The 15,400-nt window shown below is 41.9% G+C and overlaps 1 protein-coding gene across 3 annotated transcripts in view; it reads right to left on the reverse strand.

Annotated features, from left to right (window-relative positions):
- Positions 1-690: 690 nt before the first annotated feature.
- The window catches only part of tmem94 (transmembrane protein 94), a 52,629-nt gene continuing 37,919 nt past the window's right edge, over positions 691-15,400 (reverse strand). For all 3 annotated transcript variants that reach the window (XM_088599489.1, XM_088599490.1, XM_088599488.1), the window contains 14 exons: positions 15,165-15,346; positions 14,098-14,236; positions 13,762-13,877; positions 12,975-13,074; positions 12,671-12,779; positions 11,294-11,483; positions 10,387-10,464; positions 9,786-9,871; positions 9,126-9,207; positions 8,243-8,385; positions 7,664-7,758; positions 6,746-6,839; positions 5,272-5,442; positions 691-4,726 (listed from right to left, as the gene is read on the reverse strand). In XM_088599489.1, the coding sequence (XP_088455615.1) occupies positions 4,654-4,726; positions 5,272-5,442; positions 6,746-6,839; positions 7,664-7,758; positions 8,243-8,385; positions 9,126-9,207; positions 9,786-9,871; positions 10,387-10,464; positions 11,294-11,483; positions 12,671-12,779; positions 12,975-13,074; positions 13,762-13,877; positions 14,098-14,236; positions 15,165-15,346 (1,658 nt within the window). In that variant the 3' untranslated portion in view covers positions 691-4,653. The remainder of the gene's footprint in view (positions 4,727-5,271; positions 5,443-6,745; positions 6,840-7,663; positions 7,759-8,242; positions 8,386-9,125; positions 9,208-9,785; positions 9,872-10,386; positions 10,465-11,293; positions 11,484-12,670; positions 12,780-12,974; positions 13,075-13,761; positions 13,878-14,097; positions 14,237-15,164; positions 15,347-15,400) is intronic.

The following is a 15,400-nucleotide window of genomic DNA, read 5'->3' on the forward strand; positions in this document are numbered from 1 at the left end:
TACAAGTTTTTTTGAAAATCAAATGTTCATGTCTTCTGCTGTGAGAAGTTCTTCAATGAGGTTAATGGCAAGGTTGTAGAAGGTTTAAGGTTATTTGCACACCTTGTGATGAGGCAAACAAAAGATTGCAGTGTTTTATTCAAAGCAATTTGGTTTATCTCCCTTGGCTGAAGGCCATCCTCCTGGCAAGAAGAGGAGGGGGCTTGGACCATGCTGAGTGAGGACCAAGGGGTCACATGTACAGCTGGAGATGGGATAGAGGAGGGATGCAAAAGATAAATGGCAGGAAGAGAAGGTGATTATGTAGTATTTATCAACTTTTTATGTGCAGAAATCACTATCATCTCTCCAGAACCTTTGTTTCTAACTCCATTGAAATGTGTTAAGCGAGTGAATAGCTTGTGAGTGAGGCATTTTCCCCACCTGACCATCATGGCTCATTTGTGAAGAAAATCCCTTGCTGAGCTATCTTGGTGAACCTACAGGAATAGATGCAGATATCTCCAAACATGCTGGAGTACATTGCTTCTCCAGATTGCCTTTTCTAGTTATAGTTAAAGAGGGGCTTCTTACAATTTAGTGTTGAGTGTATGAGAAAATGTATTCTTGGTTGGCAACAGAACCAGAAAGATACTGTAGGTACAGGGGTGTTACCTAACTCCTGATGAGGAACAGCCAAGAGAGATAAGAAACAGCCACAAAAATATTTTATTTGTAAATAAAAAATTAAAAAGAACCATCTTTATTAACATTTTAAACAAATTCTTAATCATAAAATTTTACACTGAGACTTTATTATAAAATATACACCATTTTTTAAATCTATCACATGAACAAAATTGTCATTGCAGGTTTTGTGCCTATAATCCTGTACAGTACATCCCTGCTAGAATGACACAGCAGCATAGCCTGTTGAGCCTGAACAGAGGTCATGGTGGGACAAGGCAGAGATTTGGAGCTTGAAGCCTGAAGTGCATGTGTGGCTGATGTATCTTTGTCATTTTTAAAACTTTCTTCTGGTCCTATTTGTCCCCTAACTCCTGCTTTATTTCCAACACTTAAAATAACATTGAAATAGTGGAGTTTCTGTTTATTGAATTGTTGATGCAGTTTAAGGAACTGAGACCTTCATTAGTGAAGCATGAATGACAAAAGATCAGGCACATCAGGTCAAAGGTGAATCTGGTTTTTGCATGTTCCAGCATCATAGCTCAAGAATCTAAAATGTGAAGAATGAAGGCAAGTAGAAGAGGAAAAGGGTTTGTGCAGCGTGGGCTCCAGTATCCTTGACAATATGCAGCAGCATACAAGAAGGGTAACCACACTGCCCAAAGATGTCTTTTTCATAAGGAGCTGAAATAAGATTTACAAGAGCTGTTTTTTTTTTCACCTCTTCATACCCATAGCCAACATTTGAAAAGGTAAAGGACATGATATTCCTTTAAGAATGCAGTACTATACCAGATGCCCCATGCTTTGCAAGTTTGAGAGCTTTGATTTTAAAATCAATTTATGGTGGAGGTATTAATGAGATCCTGGCTCAGATCTAGATCAGGTTACAAATTAAGGAGAGCACATTTCATTGAAAACTAAATTCTAAAAAAATCATTTAACAATCTTTATCCTGTAATTGGCAAAGAAATGAGACCATGTAGCAAGAGCATCAAAAGAGTCAGGAAACAGAGCTGCTACTGCCCTCTTTTTCCATTTGAATATAATGTATGTGCTGCATTGCCCTTGCTGCTGGTTTATTAAAATATCACAGGAAGGAAGCAAAGAGCTGGGTCAGCTTGTCTGGTACAGGGACACCTGCCACCATTAGTCAGCCACGGCGGAGTCTTTTGCACAACAGGGAATCGGCACATTTCAAACTGACATTTTCAAAACATTTTACTGCGGTAGCAGCACAAGAAAGTCCAGTAACAACACTAACTTCTTGCCAACACCTTTGTAATGTCTGATTGAACAATGCTTTTCCCAAAAGCTGTGATCAGCTCGTAACTAAAACTCTTTGCATTTAAATGAACACATCTACCACAACCCATGTGGCGGTCATCACATGACAGCTGGCAAATGTTGCAATAGTACACGAACTCTGCTGTAGTCTAGGTGGCTTCTAGCCAGGCCAAAGCTTCTGTGTAAGGGTTATAAACCATATACATAAATTGCCCAAAGACATTAAAAATAGCAAATGAAAGTTCAAAATATACCTTAAGTGAGAGCATGTTTTCTTTTCCAATTTTACCAAGTATGGCAGGCTGAGATCATAATCTTTACCGATACTGTGGTGCAATGGTTAGTATTGCTGCCTCACAGCACTGGGGTGCTGGTTTTCAATTCCTGGGCTGCTATCCCCATGAGTCGGGGCATTTCCTTCAGGTTCTCCGGCTTCCTCACAGTCCAAATAGTGGTACAGTAGGTTACTTGGCTCTAGTGTGACTGTATGTGCGTCTGTCTGCCCTGCGATGGACTGGCATCCACTGCTTGCGGAGCTAGACTCCAGCTCCCCCTTATCCTTGTATTAGATATTGCCATTTGAAAAGGAATAGATAGCCTTTTACAGTCTGAAGTCAAGTCAAAGGATTTATCCTTTTCTCATTTTTAAGGGTTATTTTGGCATCCCTCATTAAATATTATTTATAACAGCCGATAAAAACAGCAAAACATGCCAGCAAAGCAAAAAATAAAAGGCTTGAGAGCTCTTGCCTGAAGGTCCCAATATACAGTACTGATGGACAGATGCATGCAGAGGCAAACTAACTCTCAAATACAGTACAATATAAACTGAGCTCAATTCCACTGGAGAGAAAAGAAGTAAAAAAAAATCATGCACGATACTCTAAGTGGTACTACCAACACAGTGAAGGACGTGTACTTCACAGAGAACTTTGCCTTTTGTTGTCACTGTCTGTTACTAACCTGTTTAAATTTTAAGGAACTTGAAGGAACTTTGCAGGAGTTTAAAGACTTCCATGATGGAGAGTAAAGAGATTAAAATCCAAAGCCATGAAAGGGCTTTTTTTAGTTGGCATGTTACTCAAGTTTTTTTACATTTCAAAGTTCATAAAATTTTAACATATTCAAATAAAAGACATCAACCTATTTTACAACATCCTTGAAAGTTGCAGTAAGACAGATCCACAACTACTGTACCGTAGATCCAAATCACTGAACTCAAAAGCCTCCAACAACCAGAGACCTTTGAGACACAAAAATTACAAGCTTTGAGCTTGTAAGCACTATACTTTCCCCTTTGGTAGCTATAGCTCTTGCAGTAACAATGCCCGTTTCTTTGCAAATAACACCATGATGATCTATTTCCAGTTAAATATAATACTACGCAACAAAAGATGACTTCTCTCAAGTTTTCAGTATCAATAAATATATATTTTTTGCAACAAAATTAACAATTAACATTCCTCAACAAAAAACACATCAATCAGACAAATCAATGCATATCTTGAGTCTGTGTTGACATTTCATCTCTATAGTACAATTTACTGGAGGCACTGCCAGATTTGAGCCTTAGCCTGAACCCACTAGGGTATGCGCTTCATGAAATGATTGACAATGCCCAGGTAGATATGGTACTTTGTGGAAAAGAAACTCAATGTTGAAAGCTACAGAAATGATCTCTTGATGTACACTTTAGCTGGGATGAGGGGGCCACCACTATTCCCAGTTCAGTATAAAAAGTGCATGAGAGAAGACGTCTTTGAAAATGAAGTAATTTAGACTTCAACCCTTTATGGTAAAAATCTATCAAAAAATGACAGAAAAGTTAATTACCACTTGCAGGAACAATAAGCAGTGCTTTCAAGATAGTATAAGGCTCTATTTTACATTTACCCTGCAAAGAGTCGTATTTCCAAACCAAAGGAGAGGTATGTAGAGTGTGAAACATTCAGAGTTCTTTCAGAGAGCTGTGCTTTACTGCATCACTGACTGGGGTTTGAAAAGCTTGATCGCAGAGCTACAACTCGGGTATTAAACTAACGCCAGTTTCACAAAAAATGCATTCTCTGTGAAGTGGCGCTCATTAATCTGTGCACAGTTATTAAAGAGGAAAAGACCTAATTTCAGGCCAGCGTGGCTCAGAAACTAGTTTATTTCACCCAATCTGCTCATGAGCATGAGTCAGGGCTCATGCCATCAGTCATTTACCACTCCATGCAGTACTCAAGCTCTCCTCATGATGGGGCTGTAAACAGGCAGTGAAGACAGGAAAGAAGGAACAAGCATTTGCAACAAGCCCCATTCTTCCCCTGAAAACATTCTGGATTCATTGGCTGTTTTTTTTTTCCTTTATAGAGACAAAATATAGGTTTTGGTCAGAATGCTTTGGGCTTTTCCTCTACAACCTAACAATTGTTAAAATACAAAAAAATGATATATCACGTAAAAATACCAACAGCGTTACTCTCCCCTCCTCCCTCTGGCAACACGGCATCATTAGTGTTCAGTGTGTGGAGAGCAGAGGAGGGCTGGGGCGGACTCTGTTCTGGCTGAGTGAGAAACAGGCGGCTCTCAAGTGCCTTGGACCAGCTGCCCTCACTGCCAGTGAAGGCAGCAATGCAGCATGAAAGGGGGGAGTCTCCAGGCTCCTCAGGGCCACGCCGTGTCCCTCATTCCTTCCTAGTCTCTCAAAGATCCTCAGAAGGGAGAGTTCATCCCCAGCTTGGTCTCAAATTGTAGCTTCTGCCTCTTCTGGTAGCGTACTCGCACCCTGCAGAGGGAACACAGAGAGATGAGAGGTACTTCACTTAAGTCTGTCAGAACACAAACCACAAAAGACACTGGGTATTTTTTATTTTTTATTGGACTCTTCTAAACCTTCACAAAGGGAAAGCACTATTTTTAAATTACCACTAGATTCGTGTTTAACACAACGGTTGCAGTATGCAACGTGCAACACTCCTAAACAACCCTCAAACTGTCCATCCTATAATGATTTGAGGCGGGGGTGTCCAATCCTTGTCCTTGCAGATTTTCTAGATCTTGGTACAGCACTATCCCTCAACCAATTCAGACAATAATAAGCTGATAAGGCAATTAAGAGCTAAGTTGAGATAAAGACCTGCAGATGAACCAACCCTCCAAAATCATACCAGGCTTTGACAACCCCTGGTTTGCAGCCTCTGAAAATTGTAGTTTTTTTTTCCAATAGCTAACGCAAGTAGTTAAAATTAAAGCCCCACTTTCTCTGTACTTGTCCCATCTCTCCAGTCCCCCCCTCTCGATCTCTGTATCGGACATCTCTCTGCATCATACCTGATCTCATGCAGTTTCACCACCTCATTCAATAGCACCACCAGCAGCAGAGACAATGACATCAGCAGCCACACCAGCAGGGGGATATCTTCCAGGGTAAAGGTCACAGAGGACTGGCGGTTCTTCCACACCTGGAAATCCACTGTGGCCTGGACCACCTGTCCCAGCAACCTGCAACCCCACAGTAGACAAGCCAGTTAAACGGACCTCGTCGTTGACGTCTACACTGTTCATTAGACAGACTTTTAATGCTATTTAAATCTGAAACATGACAAATATACAGTGCACTGCTATGCTGACTTCTTAGTATTTGTTTTTTGTACTGTTCTGGTCTTTACGCTTTATGTTTTTCATTCTGTATGCAAAACATTCTGTAATTGTCTGATATTTTAGCCATTTTACTTTAAAGTTTTTTTTATTTTGGATTTGTATTGAAGGTAGTTTTTTTTTACTTTATTGCTGTACTCAGATGACCCTGTGATGATAAACCAGACCTGATCCAACCAATTCCCCAAACGAATTACAGTACAAAAACACCTATACACAGCCTCTCATTAGCAACCACAGCACTTACAAAACACGATCGTGCTGCTTAGTTCATTTTTATTGGGTATTTCCCAAAGAAAATTAATGAAAAGTGTTTTAACTGCAAGTACATAATGTTATAAGGCTGTTGTCTGAACCAAGGTGAATGACAAAATAATGCTCTTGATACATAGGTCTGCGAGTCCTAGCAAGGCTTTCACTCTTGCTTTATCCCCTCTGAATCACTGTCTTAGCAGTACCTTTTCCTACAAGTGTCTGGCAAAATCTTTCAGGAGCTTTACATTAGCAGCAGCTTATGATGCCCTATCAGTGGACACAGACGTGCTGGACAGCCGACAGTCTCTGTTCAGGTGCAGCTGTTGTCTTGGTAGATGCTAGTGTGAGGTGAGATGCCTTGTGCTAAACAATACCTTTCCTCATACAAAATAGGCATTTTCTTAACAAAGAAATTAGAATCTTTTACCCTAGGTGCTTGCATAAAATAATTGGATTCTGTAAAACAACAAAAAGAATACAACAATGGGTGGCACAGCTGTGCAGTGGTTAGAGCCACAGCCTCGCAGCTTTGGGACCCTGGGTTCAAGTCCAGACCAGTGGTGCTATCTGTATGGGGTCTGTATGTTCTCTTCTCTGCCAGGTTAACTGGCTTCTGGAAAACTTGGCTTGTTTGTGTAATGTTGCTGCAGATATCAATTCTATCCAGGGAGTTGCATTCTTGGAAAAGTATAGGAAGTGCTTTTAACTTTAGACATAATATGCGAATAGAGTACAGCACACTGGCAGAAAAACCCAGAACAGGCACTGACAAGTACAAGCTCACAAACTCACTGTATACTATAGCTGTACACAGGCACAAAGAAACAGCAGGGCTGGTGCTGGGACATGCATGACAAGATTGAGACCAGAAGGAGAATACAGAGAGACTTACACCACAGGAACAGTCAGGCACCACCAGGTGTTGCTGAAGGGGCTCTTTCTCCAAAGGGGTTTGGAGCGGTGGACGTGACTGAGGGAGATCACCACTGAACCAGAGAGAGAACAGAGAGAGAGAGGTAGGGGAGTCACCAGCAGAACAACATGGAAGAGCACCAGAATTCGTAACAAATGACCCCATGCACATTGCAGTCAGGAGAAGGAGATGCTCAAAGAGATCTTCTGAAAGCATCCATCCTGAATGCCTTCTCTTGTGAAGCTACTGTAGCTGAGAAGTCCACACAATTGTATCTGCATTTTACAGGGGTTTGTAGGGAGAACCATGAAGACCTGGCTCTTCCACTGGCACAATGTGTGTCACCCTGGTAAAGTTACTTGGTCCGTCCTTGGGATGAAGCATCAATGTGTCATCAATATATGGTGGTCAATATCTCTATTGCTGTGACTGTTATTGCTTAGATCACTTTCTACTTTCTTTACAGTATTACAGTAAACTCATTATTGCATTTCTGAAGCAGTGCATTTAGATGATTTATTGGTTAGTGACTATGGATCTCAGCCAGTTTGCAAAAGTAAGGCACTTTTAGAACTCTATCACTTAGATTTACCATTTGACTACTGGTATTAAGGACGTGCTTGCTGCTCAGTGCTGTGTCTGTGTTAAGGAAGTGTTTGCTGCTCAGTGCTGCATCTCTTTTCAAAAGACACGTGAGTCAGTGCTGTATCAGTGTTATGGTTGCACTTGCTGCTCGGTGCAGTGTCTGTTAGGAAGGCATGTGTGGCTCAGTGCTGTGTCTGTGTAAAGATTGTGCTTGCTGCTCTGTGCTGTGTCTGTTTTCAGAAGGCACATGTGGCTGATTGTTGTGTCTGTGTATTCTGTAATAATTGTGGTCTTTATCGAGAGGTGCAGCACCTGTGTGAAGTGCCAGGAATCCCGCCATCACCTTCTGTATTAACAGCAAACCATTGGAGAACTCCCCATACCACTTGGGGGCATCCTGAACAGAACTGAAAAAACAGTGTCAAAACACACAGCGATTAGCAGACACACCAGACCACCAAAGGGGGTTTGCTGTGCCTACTGCAGATATACTGTAGCAACTTCATGTAGCAAAATCCTTTTCTAAGATTTCTAAAAACTATAAAGCTCTGTTGGGAAATCCATCATAATACTATCAATACTAAAACAGAAATATACAGCAGGTGGCCTGTTCTTCCCAAACCAAATTGATTTTGATTCTGGTAAATAGCTCAGTTTCTTCTTGAATGTGCAAAATAATCCACATTAATATGCTATCTATGACTTTTTAAAAGGCTATAGTAGAGCTTGTCCAGTTGGTTAATGACCTTATCTACTGAAGCAGACCTCCAGACTCTATAAGAGGGACAGCAAGTCACATCTAGCAAATGGCTAGCTACTGTATAATGTGACCAAAATAGAAGGTAACATACTAACAGGCAAAATGTCCCCAGTGCAGGAGAAGGCACTCACCTCTTGGAAAGGATGGAGCAGTTGGTCGAGTTCACACTGCCAGTGTTGCAAAACCCCTCCAGGGTGAAGCCAAAGCCCACCAGGTAGGCACACATAGTTAGGCTGAACTTCAGCAGGAAACACACTAGGAAATACTGTTGTGTCTGTCAGGACCAGTGAAAAACACACAACGTTCCCTTATTGTGCTGCAGAGCTCATCTATCAACTCAAAACTTGGGTGACATTTTTTGTGCACATCAGTCCAATTACTGCAAAGGTTGCACCCAACACAATGTGCCTATAGTTTGACACCAGGGTCCTTTACTAATCCTTCCACGGCTACAGAGAAACTATGCAACTGCTATGAGGTCTTGCACAATGTACATAAACATTACATATACCCTATTTACAGTGTATACAGTAAATGAACCGACATCTGTCACTGCTAAACTCCCACCCCAGGAAGAGCCAATGATCATTAGCCATCAGAAATAAGTGAGCAAGGAAACTCAATTGCTTTTTCCCCACAGCTAGATGAGCTGGTTCTAGAGAGTACAGTAAATGCAGCACACTGTATGGGCAGTGAGTGAAGGGCCACAAATTGACATTTGCCTGACATAACAACCAAGATACCTGATGTCCTATTAACTGATCACATACATTGATTAACTATGTGCCTCTGTCCACCACTGAAAGCCCACATGGAGCGAGTGAGAACAAAACAGAAAATGTACATAATCACAGCTCAGACACCAAACAATATGACAGAGAACATAACTGTAGATGGAAAACTGTCAAAAATGATGAACATTTCTTGAGCAGAGCCTCACAGTGTCCAGGTGTAAGGGCTGAGGAGTAGAGAGACAGAGTTAGTGTGCGACCCATTGCGAGTAAGAGGACTCACCTTCCTGGGAATGGAGTCCAGGTTCTTCCCTGTGGCCACAGTCATCACCAAGCTGTCAGCAGGCTTTCCCAGGAACGACACACTGCCACAGACACACACAACACAGACTCCCTTTGTTTTCAAAAGCATGGGGCACCAACCGTATATCATCTCACACTTTTTGACAAAAAATGTCTTGACAGAAAAATCTGTATTGCAAACATGTCAGTGATTTTATTATCTGCTGTGTATTTTGTGCTTACTGAACAGAGTACAGTTTTCAGTACAGAGTAATAAAATGTACAGTACCGTACATCTAAAACTGTTAAAAGGTAACTCTCTAATGTTTATTTTATTATTTACTGCACTGTGTACTTTTAAGTGTATGGTATATTTTGATGATTATTATTTTATTAAGCAAAATGTTTTTATGGTAATTGTTTACCGGATGGTAATTCTCTATATGCGTTTCGCGGCTCAGCTAAAGGTTACGCCCGACTTGGATAAAATTAGGGGTGTGGTGTACTTTAATTGGATGCACTGAGACTTAGAATTCAGTCTTGTAAATTACAGTAATCTGCTGCTGCAATGTGGTGCCACAGGAGGTAAAGAACTCAGGTCCCTCTTTTCTCAGCCTTTTCATTTCCAGTGGATCTCTAAGCTCTTTGCAGGGTCTCTCACCTGAGAAGAGGGTAGCAGAAGCAGGAGAGCCACAGCAGGTCAGTGATGTTGATGGGAGGAGGGAGCTGGAGGAGACAAGCCAGGAACTAGGCAGACAACAGACACTACTGTCAGAGTTTTTACACATTACCGTACATCAGTGCTCCGTGACAGCTGGAGATGGTTTCTAGAATAACTATGCAGATCTTACTTTTAGTCCTTTAAAAAATCATATGATCAGGAATGGCTCTAAACCACCAGAACGATGGGTCTTTTGAAATGAAAATGGTAAAATATCCAGGGCCGTGTTATCTCTGAGCCACAGATTCTTGTGGAATTTCCTCCATCTGTCCAGTGTCTAGAGTGGGGCAATCATTTACGCATTTCAAAAGCACTTTAAAGCTCTTCTCACAGGGCATAAACTTGGTAAATTTAAGTCTGACAGACTGAAAGCACTGAGCTCTGAGGCACATTCTCCTGGATCCTAGCCGTACTCTCCTAACCATTGTATTCCACATAACCAACATTGAAAAAGCAGACCTGACAACACAATCTGGCACCTGCTCACATCTTGCAATGTCAAACCCTCCTAGATTCCCTTTCAATGCTGTGCCGCACTCACCTGGATTATGACAAGGGTAAGCTGGCACTGCAGCAGGAAAAGGAAACATTTTCTGATGCCATAGGTGGTGTGGCGAGCCTGAAACAGAGGAACAGGGAGCTACTATCCGAGCCTGATTACACTGCAGTACCATGGCTCCCATGAGCTTCCCCAATGTATAATTATAGTTAAGAGCATCACCATATTCTTCATAGGTATGTGATCCAGTAACGTTGTGGCACTCCTGCTGATTTCCAGCAATGTTGTGCTGCAACATTGTATGGTCAATATTCAATGCACAAGAAGATCTTCGCCCCCACCTGAAGAGTGCCTGGTCTACCCAGCTCATGCCTATACAAGTCACTTAGTCCCCACTGTGGGTGAGGATTGCGGTCTTAACCCAGCAAGAGGATGGAGGAGTTTGAGAAGGTCATGAATAGCCTCAACATTTCCAAGCTTAGCCAGACTGCTTTTGCTCTACCTGCCAAACTTGTCCATAGCACAGACTAACAATGTACTGTGGCTGAATTGAGTTCAACCACACCAACCCTGCAGTGAAGCCTGTATATGTATATATGTGTGTGTGTTTTGCGGACATATGTGTTAATGGAAAACTTCATGAGTTTTATTAGTTCAAGGCTGTACTGTGTTCATGTATTATGATATTTATGAGGACCAACTTTAAAAAACAAATCCTCACAAATCAGGATGTTCTCATTAAGACACAAGAAACAAGGCACTGCAAGGACCAGTCATGACGTTTTTTAAAAGGCAAGTTACTGTTTTTTTTATAAACTAAATGTAATCATCTTTAAAATCTAAGAGAGCCAACAGAAATTATTATGTGTCTTACAATGGAGAAAGACTGAGACACAGTGGGAGGTCCTCCCAAGTGCAGAAATACATCCCTGTGTGCTGATACAGGTACCTGCTCAATGAGTTTGACCACACTGACACTCTCCTCCTGGTGGAAGGAAGCAGAGCAGGCCAGGCTGTTGAGGAGGCCGGACAGCTGCAGAGGGGAGAGCTCCTCCGAATCCACAGCCAGGCTATTAGTGGCTGCGTAGCCAAACGTCTCCCAGGAGCAGCGAGAGGGGTACAGAGGGTCCAAGGCAATGCTGTCAACACACATAAGTCAATGAGCAGACTTGCAGGCTTCAAAATAACTTTTTTATCCTTGTAGGATATGTTAAAAGCAACAATTGGTAGCAGAATGCAGGATCAGTGTTATTTCTAGGCAGGTTTATCTAGGAAAAGCCAAAATAAATCATTTGCTAGAGTTTTTCCAGAGTTTTTTAATACATTACTTAAAACTATGTTTATACTTGAAAATTCATACTTGCATCGCCAACTAGATGACAAATGATGAGCCAAGGCCTGCAGTGAAAACCACATTAACATGATCATATTTAATTTTATTAACCAGATTAGAATTACCAATTGTTTCTTTAGGCCATCATGCAATATGTCAATACCTCCTGTCCAGCACCGGAAAAACAATCATGGGCAGACATCATCCTCCAAACTGCCCCACCATTGTTCTTTTCATCTTTTGTCATGCTATGAGCTTCCCAGAGCACAACTGGACACCCGATGCCTACCAGCTTCCCGGAGCCCTACGGGACACTCTATGCCAACTGGGGGAGAGGGGTGTTTCTCACAGAGACGAGAGTTGCCATTTGCGAAGACTGGCTAGCTAATCCCAAAGATACCCTTCCAAGGTGTTCAGCCAATTACAGTACATGCCACCACCTGGAAAATGTTGGTCATAGCTGACTGATGACATGATCCAGGCTTGAACATGTATTATCTGAGCAATTAGGGACACAAAGAAGTTTCCATCCTCATCTGGGATTTCCTCTATATCCCTCCACATTTTTCACAAACTGACTATGGTTTCCCATGTTGTAAATTTACCAGTCTTTTACGTCACAGGCAGTAGCCTCTATACAATAGAAGACAATTACAGTGCCAATATTGTAAGCTTGTATGTTGTACACTAGTGTAGTAATGTGCAATGAAAGCACTGTAAAATAAAAGAAGAGTAAAGTTAAATGCAAAGCAAAAACCACTGCAAAAGAGGTTTATATGTGTAACCTTAAATCATCTTCAGTCCTTGATGACACGTTTCCCTTATTGAAAGGACTATATTCTTAATTGACCAATTACAAGTTTATCTAGCCTACAGAAATAGGCGATTTTTTATGTAATGAACCAGATATGAACACTGTACTTTCCGACTGCCTCAGTTATCACCAATAACGAAAGGCAGGATGCAGCCCTTCAGCTGCTCCAGTGCCCATACCTGACATCACTCTGCAGGAAAAGACAGCTGTTCCTGAAGTTAGCTGAGCTTCCCAGGCAGCAGGTAACCTCACGGTTCTCCTGCATGATCTTCATCATCTCACACATGGCTGCAAAAGGCAGATGTCACGTGATTATTAACCTAGAACCCCCCCCAGGGGACTGAAGAGGAAGGAATCCTCTGTACTCTGCACTGGGTATTCAGAAACAACCAACCTTTAAAAAAATACAGTCATGTTTTTTAAAAGAGTTCAGTACAGGGAAACAAAGAAGACTGTAAAGAATTGTGGCCTACTGACACTTACTTTCTGGGGTGCAGTCAGTGAAAAGGGGCACCAGCAGAGGCACGTTGTCAATGTTCTTCAAGTGGGGACGCACCTGGTGGATCCCCCGAGGCAGTTTGGCCTGGCAGGATAGAGAGTGGTGACGGGGGATTGTTGCACTCCGTCACTGATGCAGGCTAGCCAGGACACACAGTCAAAGACTAAAGCAGGAGATCATGGTACACACACTATCTAAGGCACGGAAAAAAGCAAATCCAAAGCAATCCTAAGGACTGGAAGATGCAATAACGTGTTACCCCAGGCAATTTGAAAAAGCAGAGCTTTGGAAAAATATTCTTAGAAATTGTTTGTAGTTTGTTACTGGAAGACTAAATGATAAATATCCATAATCAAAGAATTTGGGGAGAATATGACTGAGGCATTCAAATTCTTGAAAGTCATTTTATAAAGAGCACTATGAATTCACAAATGGTATTTAACTCCAATTCTAAAGTTGTGGACAGACAAAACTGGAAGGACTGGTTTATTGACTGGTTCCAATAGTAATTGATTGCATTTCAATGCCTCAAAAAATAAAAAGTTACAGGTTTGGTGAACAAACAACCAAGACATGACAGAGAACCTTCTGCAATTGAGCCTCCAATTTGTGAATTAGAACATTACTGGAAACCAAACAAGCAAGCTCTATGTAAAAAAAAGGATTGCATGAACTGCACTGTCATTTAAAACCTTTATTGATTTTCCAGAACCACACAGTCATATGTTTCAAGGCTGGTGAGATTCAAAGAGTGAGCTTCACGGGGCCTACCCGATTACAGTCCTCCAAGAAGCTGGGTATGTCACTGTCTGTTGGCTGGAAGCTGATGAGATCTGAGTGACCTTCCTCCTCCAACAGCAGAGGACCCTCTGCCTCATCACGAGAGTCTGCAAATAGAGATTAGAGACAAACATGCCACTGAGGCAATCAGAAGCACAGCTCAGACTACACTGAAGAAGGAGCACTAAGAATGACAACCTGTTCAAAGACAGAGAACTATGAAGAAGAGAGAAAAGATACAATGATGAGGCACCCAGCTCACAGCAGGCAGGCGGACAGCCTGCCCGCAGCAGAGAGGGAGAGAAAAGGCTATTAAGAAGGGAGCACCTTGATGCAAGTCATCGTGCAGAGAGCCAGCATGGCTGGGGCTGGAAGGAGGGAGGTCACAGCCTTGGCCATCACCATTCGGTGTCAGGGAGATGTGGCAATTCCAGCCCGTCTCCAAACCCATCTTCTCAGCAAACACCTGAACAACAGGAACAAATTGAAGGGGGCAGTCATAGCTTCCAGAACAAGTTCAAGATACTCTAGATCTTCCTTGGGGAAGAATCACAATTCAGAAAACATTCTCTGCATATCTAGTCTGTGCTGAAAGAAACACATGCAGAGTGGCTCGTCTTTTTATCAACAGGTAGCTCATGCAGTTTGATGTATGTAGTATCTACCACTGTTGCTTAGCTAAGGAACACCCTTTTCACACTTATTGAACTTTTGAGACTGAAAAAAAAAATTGCACATTACAGAAATCCTGTCATCATACAGTAATACAGGTACTCAAAACTTTTTATTTTCTTGTTAAATACTGAGGACTTTCAAACTACAACCACACACATTTCTGTGGGAGATCCTGAAAAAACAAGGTGACTGATGTCAGTGGGGTTCCTTTCAAGAATTAACCACTTCATGCATGAAATACAGAAAAAAAAATTACCCATAAATTTAAAATGACGGAAACTGTGGTGAATATTTTAATACAAATCGTACATTTTAATAGAAAACCTGGCATCCTTATGTGGGTCAACATCCAGAAAAGTACAAATGTTAGTAATAACCATACAAGCACAATGGGTCAAACTGCCTCTTCTCATTGGGAACTTTCTAAAGTTCTTCCTCTGAATAAAAAAAAACACTACTGATCTGGGTGATAAATGGATCTTGGGAGAGGAAATCTAGATTACCATTATCAAAAGTAACACACAAGAATACACAACAATTCAGCAACAATTGAGTATTTGATGAAATCCATCTCCATATGTGTTTGTGAAAGAAGAAAGGGTGAAACAGAGAGGTGACTGACAGCTGTTGTAGCAGTATGACTGTCACAACACGGCTTCTCACTGGCTCTGCCTCCCCGAAGGGTGCAAGGATGCCTCATTCCCATACTGGTACAGTACCTTGCTCCGGAGCTCATCCTCCATGGAGAAGTAGACAAAACGGATGCATGCATTCACAAGAGCATCGATCAGCCGCACGGTGTCCAATCGTGCCTGGAACTGCGAGGATACCATGCCCATGAAGATCTGCCCGCTGAGCGCCTGGACGCAGTCCTCCCGCTCCATCACCTCCCCGATGCCCTCTACACACATATAGTACACACAAGACACAGAGTCAGAGTGGGCAGTCAACACAC

Source organism: Lepisosteus platostomus, chromosome 11, assembly GCF_059453375.1.
Source record: "Lepisosteus platostomus isolate fLepPlt1 chromosome 11, fLepPlt1.hap1, whole genome shotgun sequence".
NCBI classification, from domain to species: domain Eukaryota; kingdom Metazoa; phylum Chordata; class Actinopteri; order Semionotiformes; family Lepisosteidae; genus Lepisosteus; species Lepisosteus platostomus.